This window comes from Phascolarctos cinereus, unplaced genomic scaffold (genome assembly GCF_003287225.1).
Source record: "Phascolarctos cinereus isolate Bilbo 61053 unplaced genomic scaffold, phaCin_HiC Scaffold_7;HRSCAF=346, whole genome shotgun sequence".
NCBI classification, from domain to species: domain Eukaryota; kingdom Metazoa; phylum Chordata; class Mammalia; order Diprotodontia; family Phascolarctidae; genus Phascolarctos; species Phascolarctos cinereus.
In genome coordinates, this window is record NW_027556180.1 from 68,110,935 (window position 1) to 68,125,598 (window position 14,664).

General features: G+C 45.1%; 1 protein-coding gene across 1 annotated transcript in view; it reads left to right on the top strand.

Moving 5' to 3' along the window:
* Window positions 1–14,664, top strand: part of TNS1 (tensin 1) — a 326,151-nt gene that overhangs the window by 281,124 nt on the left and 30,363 nt on the right. The window contains 2 exon segments of the mRNA XM_021002764.2: window positions 4,984–5,076; window positions 7,165–7,203. Coding sequence (XP_020858423.1) covers window positions 4,984–5,076; window positions 7,165–7,203 — 132 coding nt within the window.

Genomic DNA, 14,664 nt, shown 5'->3' on the forward strand with positions numbered 1-14,664 from the left:
AAAAAAGAGGGAAGGCAAAAGATAGGAAGATTTTTTTCCCTCCTTGACTGGACCAAAACCTCAGGACTTAGGGCTTTCTCTCGTCTGCAGCCTGGTGTTTGTTTTGGAGTCTCCATAATTTTCTCTCTCCTCACCTTTGTTCCTTATTTGTCCTGGGCCTTAGAAGCCATTGTGGGCTCCATATCAGGGTTTCTGGGACCTGCTCCCTTCTGCTTTTGAGTTTTTAGAGCTGAAAGGTGCCTCAGAGAGCATGTAATCTAATCCTTCTCATTAAGCAGATAAAGATAATGAGACCCAAAGAGGTGCATATAATAACAGCTGAATTTTATGCAGCACGTTGAGGTCGACAGAGCATTGTCCATGCATCATCTCACTCGATCTTCATCTACCTCTGCCATTTTATGGAGGAGGAAACTGAGGCTACAGAGGTCATGGTTGTCATACACTTACAACGTGTTGGAGGATCCAAGATCCAAGCCAGGTTCTCTCATGACTCCAAATCCCATCTGATAAACTGAGGCCAGAGAAATGAAGCAGCTTTTCCAAGGTCATACACATAACAAGTAACAGAACCCCAGCATTCAGTTCAGATCTAGGTCCTCTGATTCGGAAACCAAAGTCCTATCCAGCATACTATTGGTCAGCTGGCTTCTTCCGTAGCAGAAAGGACAGGCATAGATTTCTTCAGCTGGCAAAGCCTCGCATCCATCGTTCCACCACTGGGCAAGAGAGCTTAGCTTTTATTTTACCCCAATTCCTTTAAAATCTTCTCTCATCGGTATATCATTAGACCAAACTTCCAGAGTACATTGAGATCCCTGTTAGAGCTTCTGTGCTTTGTGCTGTAATCAAGTCAGACATAGGAGGAATGTCTCTATTCCCTAAAATCACCCCTCTTTAACACTGAGATTGAGACTCTGGGACTTTCTCATCAAGGCTGCTGGGAGAAGTTAAACTTCCTTCTTTCTAGAGGCAGAAGCTAGGCAGGATGTAGGAGAACAAATAAAGCTTTGGAGGGTCTTGAACTGAAAATTGGGATCAGCTTTCTTTGTAACTTGCAGTTACCTGCCAAGTTACTGGCCACCCACCTGCCTCAGGCTTGACGAGGGGGGTGTTAAAGGGACCAGCAGGACGTGTGTGAGAGTTGGGGTTAATGTTGGGAAGATGAGGAGAGGAGTGAGGTGATCATTATCAGAGTGGGCTTCCAGGAGGCATGGGGCTAGGGGTAGGGGTTGGGCATGGTTGCGGTTCTGCTAGTGGTAATGAGCCCACTTGTTGGCGTAAATGCCATGGGTGGGTGGTCATCTGCAGTCAGTCCCTCAGCACAGTAATGCTTTGAATCCTGACTCACAATACTAGAAGCAGCCTTTTGGTCCATTCAGGAACGTGAATGTCTTAGGTCTTAGGCCATCTTGAAGGAACTGCTCCCCTCACCCACACATGTCCTTCCAGTCCCTGCCTGGCATAGAGCGTCAGGGTGGTTGAAAGAGATGGAACTGCAGCTGAGTTCTACTCTTGTATTCCTCCTCCCCATCCCCCACCATTTCCCTCCACACCCAAGGGATAACCGTGGGTGATCCAAAGAGGAGAATGTATAAGTCAGAAATTTTTTAAAATGCAAAAAGTTGAGGAGAGGATAATGAAGGCGGAGAAATGTGGGGAATTTTCCTTTGGGGAAGCAAAAGGCTTGCCTGTCTTGGGCCTCCCCCACTCCCGCTCTTCCGCCCTGGGAGAAAGGGCTGGGTTGTTGGAGAATGCAGACTAAGGGAGCCAGAGGTCAGTGAAGAGAAGGAGGAAAGAGAGGGCCAGGCCAAGATCTTTCCCCAGCTCTCCCTTTCTCACGCCTACATGCATGCACACACCTACACAATCATACACCAACATGCATGCATATGTGCACCACATCAGCCAGTTCCATTGAATGAAACAGTTACCACCCCCCCATTCTCATTTGTCCATCTCCCTCCGTATTCATTCCCCTGCTCCTGTGAAGTATACATCAGCTATTTTATACCATTTGCACCACACATGGATGGTGTGTGTGCTTCCTACCAGCGGTGTGGGTAGACAGTGTGTGCGTGTGCATGTGCGTATGTGTGTGGCAGTGGGTGTATATCTATTTTCATCTATCCCTTTGACTGTTATCAGTCTCTAAGGCACCTGAGGACAGTGAGTGAGGACAAGAGAGAGATGTGTGTGTGTGTGTGTGTGTGTGTGTGTGTGTGTGTGTGTGTGTGTGGTTAGTTGTGTGCCTGGATTCATATCATGCCACCATTCCTCATTTGCACATGTGTGTCATTATTATATGTTACATGCAAAATATGTATATTGAATATGCCATGTTACCTATCTAATGGGTTTATTATATATAATTGCATATTACCCGCATGTGTATGTATGTGTACGTATGTGTAACTCCACATATTACTCATACTTTCTGCTTTGAAAAGTTGGACTTTTCCTATTGTTTCCTGCTTTGGGGGTGGCAGTGGGGGGTGTGGAGAAGTACCAAGGTAGACAGAATCATCCAGATCTCTTAAGAAGAGTTGGAGAGTGGGGAGAGATAAAGCTCCAAGGCCTGTCGGGGTACTGATATCTGCTTAATGCAGTTAATTGTCCTCAGTACCTGTGTCTTTAGGTCACTGCAGCTTTGCCATGCTCTTGATAACCCTGGTGGGAGGAACAAAGCTCATTTTTTTTTAACCTTCCCTCAGAGGTGTGCTGGGAAATATGGCCACCCTGACTTCAGAAACCTTCCCAGGACTACCTGTAATAACCACCTTTCAAATTCGCTTAGACTCTAGCCACAGTTTTGGCTGAGGCCAAAGCTAAAAAGCCTTTCTTGACCTTGAGTGTTACACGAAACCTCTAAGCTGAATGTCGGCTTAGGTCTGAGATGAAGGTTTTTTGAGGCAGTTGGGGTTAAGTGACTTGCCCAGGGTCACACAGCTAGTAAGCAGCAAGTGTCTGGTCTGAGGCCAATTTTGAACTCATGTCCTCTTGACTCCACTATCCAATGTGCCACTTAGGTGCCCCTTTAAGATATTGATATGGCTCTTATTAAAATTCAGCATAACTACCATATTGTACTACACATATTGTTCAGTCAGGTCCAACTGTTCATGACCCCCTAGACCATAGCACATCAATGCTGTCCATGAAGTTTGCTTGGCAAAGATACTGGAGAGGTTTCTCATTTCTTTCTGCAGTGGATTAAGGCAAACAGAGGTTAAGTGACTTGCCCAGAGTCACACAGCTAGTAAGTGTCTGAGGCCAGATTTGAACTTGGGTCTTCCTGACTCCAGGCCTAGTGCTCTATGCACTGAGCCACCTAGCTCCCTGCTGTGCTATGCATGGCCCTAGTTCATTTCTAAAATTTGTGAAAACTTTCATCAGCTGCTGCTCAGTCACTAAAAGGTAACCCTAGCCTTTAGATCATCCAAAGAATGAGGTTTTAATGCAAAGATGACAGTTTTGATGTCACCCCCCCATTAAAAAAAAACGGTGGGAGACAGAACATGACTGCCTGCAGTGGTTAAGCAAGGCGACCTCCTCTACTAGATCCACCCAGTCTGAGAAAATTTCCTCCAGAAATTGTCATACATACCATGCATAATGACAGGGTACTCCCATCTTTTCAAAATTAGAAAGAAAGAAAACTATTATTCAGAATTTACAAAACCAAATAAGTGTAAGATAAATTTATATAACTGAGCTTTCAAGTGATGTTTTTATAAGCTTGTAGCAGTGATATTTTTTGCAGTTCTTAACACTTAAAATTGCACTAAGATTTTTGGGATACTCTGTATCAAGAAAGCCAGGCCTGAGATTTGAGAAATGAGGTGATTCCTTTGGTGCTCCCTTGTCCATAGTCTGGCTCTGTCCTGTCCAGCTCCTCAGATACCACCAGAAGAGTGTTTTTCCTCATCTTCCTTTCTCTTGCACTCCTCTATGGGGTTACTGCCCAGACCCTTTCGTGAGGAGAGGCATGAAGCGCTACAGTGAGTAAAATGCAGAAATAAAGGGAGAAGACTGGGATTGCATTCAGTGAACATTTACTAAACAACCCCTGGAGTTGTTTAGAGGAGTGTGTTAGGTAATGGGAGAAATACAGAATTTAGAGGATGTGGACTTCGGCTTCATGGAAGTTACAGTCTGGTAGAGAGAAGTACACATATATCTAAGGTAAAAATTAGAATCTGAGAAGTGCATATGAGATGAAGTGAATGAAGTCCAGGAGTGGGAGGTCATTACTAAAAGGGGGTGAGGGAGGAGAGAAATCAGGGAAGTCTACCTGGAAGAGGTGGCATATGAGCTGAGGTTTAAAGGCTGGGTAGGAATTCAAAAGGCAGAGAGTGGTAGAGGCCATTTTAGGCTAAGGGCTGGCTTGAGAAAAGGTATGGAGATCGGATGTGTACAGGGAACAGTCCATTTTGGCTGGAGCATTAGCATAAGTGCCTGGAAGAGAGTGGCCCTATGGACGTCATAATTACATCTTCTCTTACAGTTTACTGGGGGTTTTCATATACGTTATGCTACGTACTCCTCCTGTCCAGCCTGTGAGGAAGGCAGTTCAGGTGGTGTTGTAGTCATTGAAAAATAAGGAAACAGGGAAGTTGAGTGATTCTTTCAAGGTTGCACAGCTAGAAAGGAGCAGAGCTGGGATTAGAACCTTGGCCTGTTTGATCCCCAGTCTGCTTTTTCTACTATACCAAGACAGACAGTGATGGAGAGACAGAGTAGCAGGAGCAGAGGCAAACAGAGAGACAAAACAGGACCCGGTAGGAGGGGGATAACCTGTCTGCTGGGTGCTGTAATTCCCCAGGGGAGGCTGATATCAGGAGCAGTTAGATGTACCCCCCCTCCAAAGTCCATCCATCTGTGCAGTCTCCAAAGCCACGATCTGGACTCATTCCGTTTTTCCCCACTGAATCTCCAATCCCCACCCCATTCTAACTTCTTATCTCTTTCCCTTTGGTACAGTGCGCTCTCCTCCAGGGCTTGCCAAGACGCCCCTGTCTGCCCTAGGACTGAAACCCCACAATCCAGCAGACATTCTGCTCCACCCCACAGGAGGTGAGTGAGGCTGAGTGCCATGGGCTATGGTGTGTGGTGGGGAGCCCAGTGGTAGCTACGGACATAGACAAGATTGGGAGAAACTATGTCTGAGCACCTGAGGTCAAGGTGGTTTGGTATGGGTGGTTGGGACCTTAGGAACCAACCTGAGAATGTCTGCAGCAGCACTTTGTTTTGTGTGATGGTGGTCTGGTGAAGCCATCGTGGACCTCTTCTCAGAAGCATGTTTTTAAATGCATAAAACAAAATACATAGGATTACAAAGGAAACCAGTTATCTAAATAAATATATTAAAAAAGCAAGCTCCTAGACCCAAAGTTAAGCACTCCTGGTCTAGAAGGGGAGAATCTAGGGTTCCCACATGCCAGGTCTTCTGACATTTATGCTCCCTGGGGGTTTAGGATGAACACCAAAGTATATGTGCGTCCTGACTAATGATCATCGTTCATAGAATCCTAGGATTTTAGGGTTGAAAGGCATTTTAGAAGTCACACAGCTCAACCCTGACCTTATTCTACAGTCCCTTTCCTAACGTCCCTGGTATGATAGATCTCTACTTGAACACTGACAGTGTCAGGAACACTAGGTGGCTTTCATTCAATGATCCTTTCTTCAGTCAAGCTCACATTTACTTCCCTATTACATATACCATTCCCCTCCCTTTCCCGCCGCGATTTGGCAGAACACAGTAAATCCCTATTCCACAGGACAACCTCCAAATATTTAAAGATGGGTCTTTTCTCTTAATTTTTTTTTTGTCCAGGCCAAACATCCCCTATTTCTCAAACTTTTCCTGGTATGATTTCCACAATTCTGGGCACCCTCACAAAGACACAATTTAGCTTTGTCAATGTCTCTCATATTATGCAGAGCCTAGAACAGCCCTCTTGGCTTGGTCTGACTCCTGCAGAGAACTGTGGGCACTCCCACATTCTTATCCCACCCCTTCCAAGGGGGGACAGCCCAAGGAGCTTAATCCAATAGATGACCTGCTGTTGATTAACTCCATCATCCTCTAAGTCTTTCCCCTTTTCTGTAGGGTGTTGGGCACGTTTCCTCATTTTTCCATATGCCTTTGCTCCTTCCTGGGCTGATCCTCTGTCTGGACTTTCCCCTTCCCTCTGAGGGATGGTGGTCTGGGGAAGAAGAGAGGCATGACAGTTAAGATATTCCCTGGTCTGTTTCTGGCTTGGATCAAACATCTTGTCCTTCAGCAATGAAGAAGAGTCCCTGGAGGGAGGAAACCCTAGTTTAGCCTATGTCCCTGGCTTTATAGAATCATATATGTTGAAGTATAAATCCCAGAGTAATTCGTTTTGGGATTCCCACCCGAAAGGGACTCTCCCCCTCCAAGAAGGAGAGAGGGAGGGCATTTTCTCTTCTAAACAGACTTTGCTCTCACAATTTGTTCTTAAAAATTTTCCCATCACCTTCTAAAACTCTTTCCCACCACCTGGGGAGGGAGTCCAGCATCATAGAGCCTTGGGGCCCTACACTCTGGCAAACAGATGTGCTATATAGGTTTTGTCCAGAAAGTCACTCCCCAAACTCTGTTTTCTGTTTCTAGGTTTTGGATGGGCTATTTATTTTTCTCCTTTGGTCTTAGGAAGAACTACCCAGCCCGATAGGGATGGTGGTAGCTGCATGCCTTTGGGACATGTGTAGACTTACATCATGGGTATGCTCCTGTGTACCATGGCTATATAATGACGTTTTACCAACAAAATTCAGCAGCTGAATGGGGAAAGCCCTGTGACTTTGCTCACATACCAAATCCAACCACATTGGGAGAGTGTCAACTCAGAGTCCCACTGGGAGGCTGGAGAGGGGTTGGTATCAGAGGAAGGATGCAGCCTTCTTCCTGTGGGGACTGACTAGGGATATATGGAGGAACCCTAATGTTGGTGGAGAACACAGCTCCAACACAGTTCTAGCCTTCCTTTTCTGTTTTTCTGGCTAAATTCCCTCCTCTGTCACTGTTATGATGCAGTTGCTAACTATATTAATATGTATCTCTCTTTCTTCTCTTCTTTTCCCCTCCACCTGCTTCTCTCCCCCATCCTCTCTCCTTCTTTCTTCCTCCCTCAGAGGAAGATGAGGAGAAGGTGGTAACTGAGTTCTTTGAAGGTAAGAGTGGGATTTCTGGGTGGTGAGTTTCCAGCTATGTGATACTGTGTGAGGGTTTCCGATCCCAGTGCTTCAGTCCCAGCACTTGACAACAGCTCTATCTTCAGATGGGGTTTTGAGTGGTTGGGATCTCAGTTCCCTTCCCCCACCCCTGCAAGATGCCGGGGCAGTGAGGTTTTACACTGGCACAAGGAACCCCTGCCAAGAAGCTCTGCCAAGCAGGCAGGCACAGGCTCCATTGACACCTTGGGTCCGGTCCCTAGCCCTGCTTGTGTGACACCGCTGTTGTTCCCATAGGAGGCAGAGACAAAAAGGCAAACGCCCACTCACCAGCTCCCACCAGCATTCTTCGCAGTCTGCTGAGTGTGCACTGCCCATTCAGATTGCTTTGCCCAGGCCTCCTGCCCTAGCTTCCTGACCCTCACTTGTCTCAGAGAAGGAACAGAGAAGATAGGCTTGCAGCAGATACCCTCATGGGCCCAGGAAAAGCTAAGCATGAGACCCAGGGCAGAGGTGAATTCATTCAATATCCTCTAGGCCCGTGACCTGGTTTCTTTGGGGCCCACTGCTGAGTTCATTTCAGGTAATTTTTACCGATAGAAGAGACCTTTAGAGATCACCTGGCCAAGGGTTCTTAACCTGTTTTGTGTCATGGAACTGTTTGCTTGGCAGTCTGGTGAAGCCTATGGACCCCTTCTCAGAATAATAGTTTTTCAGTTTATAAAGTAAAATACATAGAATTGCAAAGGAAATCAATTTCATTGAAATACAGTTACTAAAATAGTAAAAAGAACAAACAAGTTAACAGATTCTAGATCAAGAACCCCTGACTAGCTCAGCCTTATTTTACAGAATAGGATACTGAACAGAGAAGTCATTTGGCTGGGGCACAGCTGGGGATTGTAGAAGGAGCACTAGTCTTGGAGATCTGGGTTTGAATTCTGGATTGCACACTAACTCACCATGCAGCTCCGGGTAAACCATTTCCATTCCTCGACTTGATTTTCCTCATCTGCAAAATGAGAAGAAGAACATTTGCATCACTTGCTTCTCAAGGTTGCTGTGAGATATCAATCAGTCATCAAGGAGTTAAGTGACTGCTGCGTACCAAGCATCATGCTACCCGCACAAACAAATGCGAAACTGTCTTGGTCCTTAAACAGCTTAAGTTCTTGAAACGTTGGTAGAGACATCTCTCTGTCTCTCTGTCTCTGTCTCTCTCTGTCTCTTCTGTCCTCCCTCCCTTTTTTCCTTTTCCCCTTCTTCCCTCCTCTTTATTTGTTTCTCTCTTTCTATCTACCACACACCTACCCATCTATCCATCTATCTATTCATCTTTCTATCTATCCACACATCCGTCTCTCCATCTATATATTCATCTGTCTATCTATCTATCTATCTATCTATCTATCTATCTATCTATCTATCTATCTCTGTCTATTCATCCATCCATCATCCATCCATCCATCCATCCATCCATCCATCTATCCATGTATCTGTCTATCATCTATCTATCTATCTATCTATCTATCTATCTATCTATCTATCTGTCTGTCTGTCTGTCTGTCTGTCTGTCTGTCTGTCTGTCTGTCTGTCTGTCTATCCATCCATCCATTCATCCATCCCTCTGTCTATCCATCCTTCCATCTATCCCTCTATCTATCTGTCTGTCTATCCATCCATCCATCTATCTATATATTCATCTATCTCTATTCATCCATCCATCCATCCATCCATCCATCCATCCATCTATCTATCTATCTATCTATCTATCTATCTATCTATCTATCTGTCTGTCTGTCTGTCTGTCTGTCTGTCTGTCTGTCTGTCTGTCTGTCTGTCTATCTATCTATCTATCTGTCTATCTATCTATTCATCTATCTGTCTTTCTATCTGTCTAGGTGGGGGGTATGTATACACACACACACACACACACACACACACACAATTACACAAAGTAATTTAGGAATGGGAGGAGGGCACTAGCATCTGGGGACGTCCTAAAAGCCCTCATACGTAAGGTGTCACTTGAGCTGAGCCTTGAAGAACTAGGAATTCTAAGAGGCAATGATTAGGAGGGAGGGCACTCCAGATATGGGGAACAGCCACTTCAAAGGCATGGAGACAGGAGGTGGGGTGTTGTGGATGAAGAAAACACTTTGTAAGGTGTGTGGAATTTTTGTAAGGCGTGTGAGGAATCATCATCATTGTTGTTATTATTAGTGACAGAAGAGAGTGAAAGGCCAGATCTCCCGACTCCATTGTTCTTTCTGCTATAGTATGCTGCCTGGCACATGTTGGTCAGTCGATTTTAATTTTTAAGCACCTCCTCTGTGACAGGCACTGGCTACCTATCAGGTGTTTTTTTTTTTCTTCTCTAAGTCGAATGCCTGGTTTCTTTATTCCTGTTGCCTGATTTCCTCTTAGCTTACATACTGCCTGGCTTCCTTTAGTTCCTGAACTCAAAGGACATCGGACTGCGTCCCTCTTTGGGTCTCCAGGCACTTAATTCCAGTATTTGTGTGGCTTTGTGTCATGGAGAATGCTGAATATGGAGGGGAGTGACTGGGTTCAAATCCCAGCTGTGCCACTTTCTATCTGGATGACCTGGGACAGGTTGTTGAACCTCTCAGTGCCTCAATTTCCTCATCAGTTAAAAAAAAAAAAGGTGGCTTGGCCACCCTTTCGACTTTAAATTGGAAGTTGCTATGAGGGTCCTACAGCTCCCAGCCAGTTGAAGCTTTGACTACAGGGTGGGGGCTGTTCCTTGCATCATCATATCATAGATTTTGGAGCCAAGAGAAACTGCTGTAGCGATCATCAAGCCAAACTCCCTTGTTTTGCAGATGAGAACACTGAGGCCCAGGGAATTAGAGAGACCAGGATCCCTAAGGTATTAAGTGTCTGTGGGGAGATTTGAACTCACGTGTTCCTGACTTCAAGTCCAACATTCTGTTTTCTCTGCTGTACTGTCTCACTGAAGGAAGTGGCCCCCACAGAAATACCGTGTAAGCCAGAGCAGTGCAGACATGTTACAAGCCCCAGGCCTCTTCCCCGATGTTAGAAAAGACCCTTCTCTGATTCCTCCTCCCTCCACCCCACTGCCGAGGCCAGTGAGAGAGCTCTCTGTCATGCTAACTCTCCCCCAAATGCCAGAGGTTGAAGGCTGGTTCCCGGCAGGGGCAGCTGAGAGGGAAGGGGAGGGGAGTTGAAAATAAGCAGAGCTCTGGAGCCAAAGTTCATGTGTTTGAGATGCCAGCACACGCATTAGGCTCTGAGCCCTCCACTGGGGCTGCTTCCAGGGCGCTGCCTCCCCGGGCTAACCTCTGCAGGCTGAGTGGCTTCTACGACAAGAATGCCCCAGAGGACACTGGTGGTAGATTAGCCAGCAGCCTAGCATGCTTGGGTTCTCTGAGTAGAGGGTGGGGGAGAGGGGAGAACTGGGCTATAGGTCAGGAGCTAGGAATTCATCGGGGCCCTTTATCTCTCCCGTGTGACTTGGACGCAGATGCTGACCTGGCAGAATCATTCAACAAACGTTTATAGTTTCCCTTTGAAGAAACTGTTTTGGGGAACTTTGGGTAGCCCATCCCACCCCCTTGCTACTGTGTGTTTGCAGGAAGTGGGGGCTGTGCTGTAGGTTTGGGGTCTTTCCAGCTGGGGACAGTGTGGAACTTCCTGCCTTTGGGGGATTCTTTTCAGGTGGGTGAGAGAGCTTGGGTGGGCTTTGCTATGGAATGGCTTCACACCTTCTCAATTTGCTTAATGTAGGATGCATCATACTTCAAGGGACTGTTTGACCCCCTCTCCCAGGTGATCTATTACAGAAAGTAAAGCATAGATGGGACTTTAGAGATCATTTCACCCAACCCCCTATTTTTGTAGATAAAACACACTAAGGCTCAGAGCAGGACATCTTGCCCAGAATCACACAGATAGTTAATGGCAGGACTGAGGCCAGAATCTAGGTCTCCTGACTGCCCTTCCTGTACTTATCCTAATGTGGGATGACACTCCACACCCACCTAGTTCAGAGGTGTTAAACATGGAGCTGCAGGCCACATGTGGCCCACAACACTCCTGAGTGTGGCCAGAAACAGATTAAAATGTAATTGGGAAATATTTAACCAATTAAGTAAAAATACATTAGAACATAAATAATGTTAATATATGTTTTCCTAAGTCAGTATGTGCCCACTGACATCCTTATATTTAGTTTAGTGACTTCCATTTCTAGTTGAGCTTGACATCACTGATCAAGTGTTTTGCACTTTCTTTGGGCACCATATTTCAGTGTAGAAATTGATCTGGTTTTCTTTTGTGCACAGTGACTTTTACAGAATAGACATTCAATTAAGGTTGAATGAATGAAAGAAAGAATAAGGGAGACAACATGCTATAGTAGAAAGAACATTGGTTCTGAGATTAGGGGTTCAAATCCCGCCTCTGATGTGTGACTTAGGCATGTCTGAGCCTCAGTTTCCATCTGTAAAACAAAAGGGTTGGATTCATGGCTCTGATGTCCTTTCCAGCCCTAGATTTATGATCCTATGAATGGAGTGAGCTTAGCATCCTGAAAAGATTGTTAGTGGCTTGAAACCAGAAGACTTGGTTTCAGTCCTGACTGCTTCTTACAAACTGTGGGACTTTTGATCTCTTTTTTTTCTCTCTCTCTCTCTCTCTCTCTCTCTCTTTTATCTCTCAAGCTATCAGTTTTTATCGTATGTAAAATGAGAGGATTGTATGGAGATGGGCTCTAAGGCCCCTTCCAGTTTGAACATTCTAGGAATTCCGTGATTGAATGAGTACGCCTTCAGGAAAGCATAAAGAAAGGGATATGGCCTCTCTATTTTCAAACCTAGGGTCCAGATTGTCTGCTTCTTGAGGGCAAGGATTCTCTCCTGCCTCTTTTTGTAACCTTAGTGCTTAGCACTGTACCTGATACATAGTAGGCGCTTAATAAATGTATATTGATGGATTGTCAGACTACTGAAGAACTCCATGCTTTGGGGCAGGTAGGTGGTGCAGTGGTTAGAGCACTGGCCCTGAAATCAGGAGGACCTGAGTTCAAATCTGGCCTCAGACCAAACACTTGATACTTATTAGCTGTGTGACCCTGGGGAAGTCACTTAACCCCAACTGCCAAAAAAACCCCCCCATAACTACATGCTTTCCATCCTAGAACAAAGATAAAGGAATTAAGGGCAAAGGCTTATGAGAAAAGCCTAATGGAGCTGGAATTATTCAGCTAGGGGAAGATGGTGGTGGTGGTAGTGGTTGTAATAGTGAGGGTAGTAGGGATGGGGGCTCTTATTTTCTACTGAGAACAGAACATAAAGTATGGACTTTGGCTATATCCATAGGAATACAGTAGATATGAGGAAAACTTCCTAAGAGAGATAACATAACAGGTAACCAGAAGATTAGAGGTCTTTAAGATGGATTAGATTCTTAACTGTAATGATTAGGTCCACAAGTAGGGCAGTTTCATTTAATGTTTCAAGGGCCACTTTCTGTCCTAGATTTATCATGTTGCTTGCAAACATGCCACCTGGAATTTTTACTGATGAAACCTTATCTCATCAGGATAGAAATTCTAGAATTTGTGCTTTCAGTGTCTGGGAACCCAGTTTCTTTTGCATCTCCCATACCTAGGTCCACATTCTTGATCAGCCAATAAAAAGGTGAGTGGCCTTGGGCAGATGAGAGTTAGAGTCCATGATCTCTTCTAGCTATAACATTTTGTGTTTTTGTGAGTCGGTGAGGTCCTTCCAACACCCACTTCTCTCTGGGCGTGGACTCCGCTCGCCAGACAGAGATTCTTCTCTGAGATGGAAAAGATACCTTAAATTGCTAACCCAAGCACTGACTGGTACCTAGAGCTGAAGAGGGGAGAGGGCAGGTAGCACTAGTGGTCACATAGTACTGTCACCTCCTTGGTTCCAGGACTTACCAGCCAAGGCTGGGCTCTGGGGAGCCAGATCGGACACTTGGGTCTCGTTCATCTTCTTGGAATGTTGAGAATGAAGAACCCAACCCCATATATAAGCCTCCTTTCTAAACTTGCCCCACCCCCAACATCACACACTCCGGCCTGCCCCTTGGGGCTGGTCCCAAAAGGAATTTAGAAGTGGAAAATAACATTTATAAAGAGTCATGGAATTTAGAACTGGAATGAAACTTTCAGATCATCTAGCCTAACCCTTTAATTTTATAGAGAAGGAAGTTTGGGCCTACAGGAGAAAAACAACTTACCCAAAGTTATACATGTAATAAGGAGCAGATCTGAGCTGAAAACTGCTGACTCTGAATCCAAGACTCTGTCCATTATTGTGAATATCTGAGGAAAGCTATAGAATCAACCCTGGAAGGTTTCAAATGGTTTTGGTAAATATAGGCAGAAGAACAGGCAAAATGCCTTATCTTTTTCTAACCCTTCTCCTCTGATTATGGCTCCTAGATCATGGGGCTTAGAGATAGAAGTCAACTTACTGAATATCTAGGTTGACTCCTTCATTTTATGGATGAGGAGACTGAGGTCCACAGAGGTTAAGTTGTTTTGGCTAAAGTCACACAGGGAGTCAGTAACAGAGTTGGGATTTGAATCAGTCTTTTGACCACAAATCTGGGGCTTGGTCTATTCCTCAAGTTAAGCTCACTCCCTCCTTGCAGCTGCAGATAGAGCTCCCTTGCCTTTCCTGTGCTTTAGCATTGTGCTTATGATCTCTGTAATGATAAAATGAGGTAATATTTGTAAAGGGCTCAGCACGGTGCTTGGCACATAGCTGATGCTTAATAAACAACTGTTTCTTCCATTCCTCCCTCCTTCCCTCCCCTCTGTCTTTCTGGGATCTTCTCTCTTGTTTTTTTTTTTTTTTTTTGGTTAGGCAGTGGGGTTAAGTGACTTGCCCAAGATCACACAGCTAGTAAGTGTTATGTGTCTGAGGCCGGATTTAAACTCAGGTCCTCCTGACTTCAGGGCCAGTACCCTATATGGGATCTTCTGTCTTGGCAATAGCAATAATAATACTTTTTACTTGTATACTACTTCGCAGTTTATAAAGAACTGTCATAAATGTTTCATAAACAACACTGCTGGGTGAGGAGAAATGTCCCATTTGAAGAAGCGAAGGGTTGACATTATCCCTGTTTTACAGGTGAAAAATTGAGTCTCAGAGAGGTTGAACAACTTGCCAGAGATTATGCTAGTTAATACTTTCATCTGGTCTAGATAGATGTGTTAGTCATGTATGACTAGTGAGAAAATGAATACCCCCCTCAAAGGCTGGAAAAATGGGTAGTAAAATGAAACATTGCCTGTTCTCAGGGAGCTTGCATTCCAATACAGGGAGACAAAACATATAGAGGGGTAAGCTGTAGGGCAGATGACAAGGCTCAGTGGTCCTTAAGGTGCATCGAGATGGCAGATGGCAATATGGTGGGAACTGGAACCCAGACCTC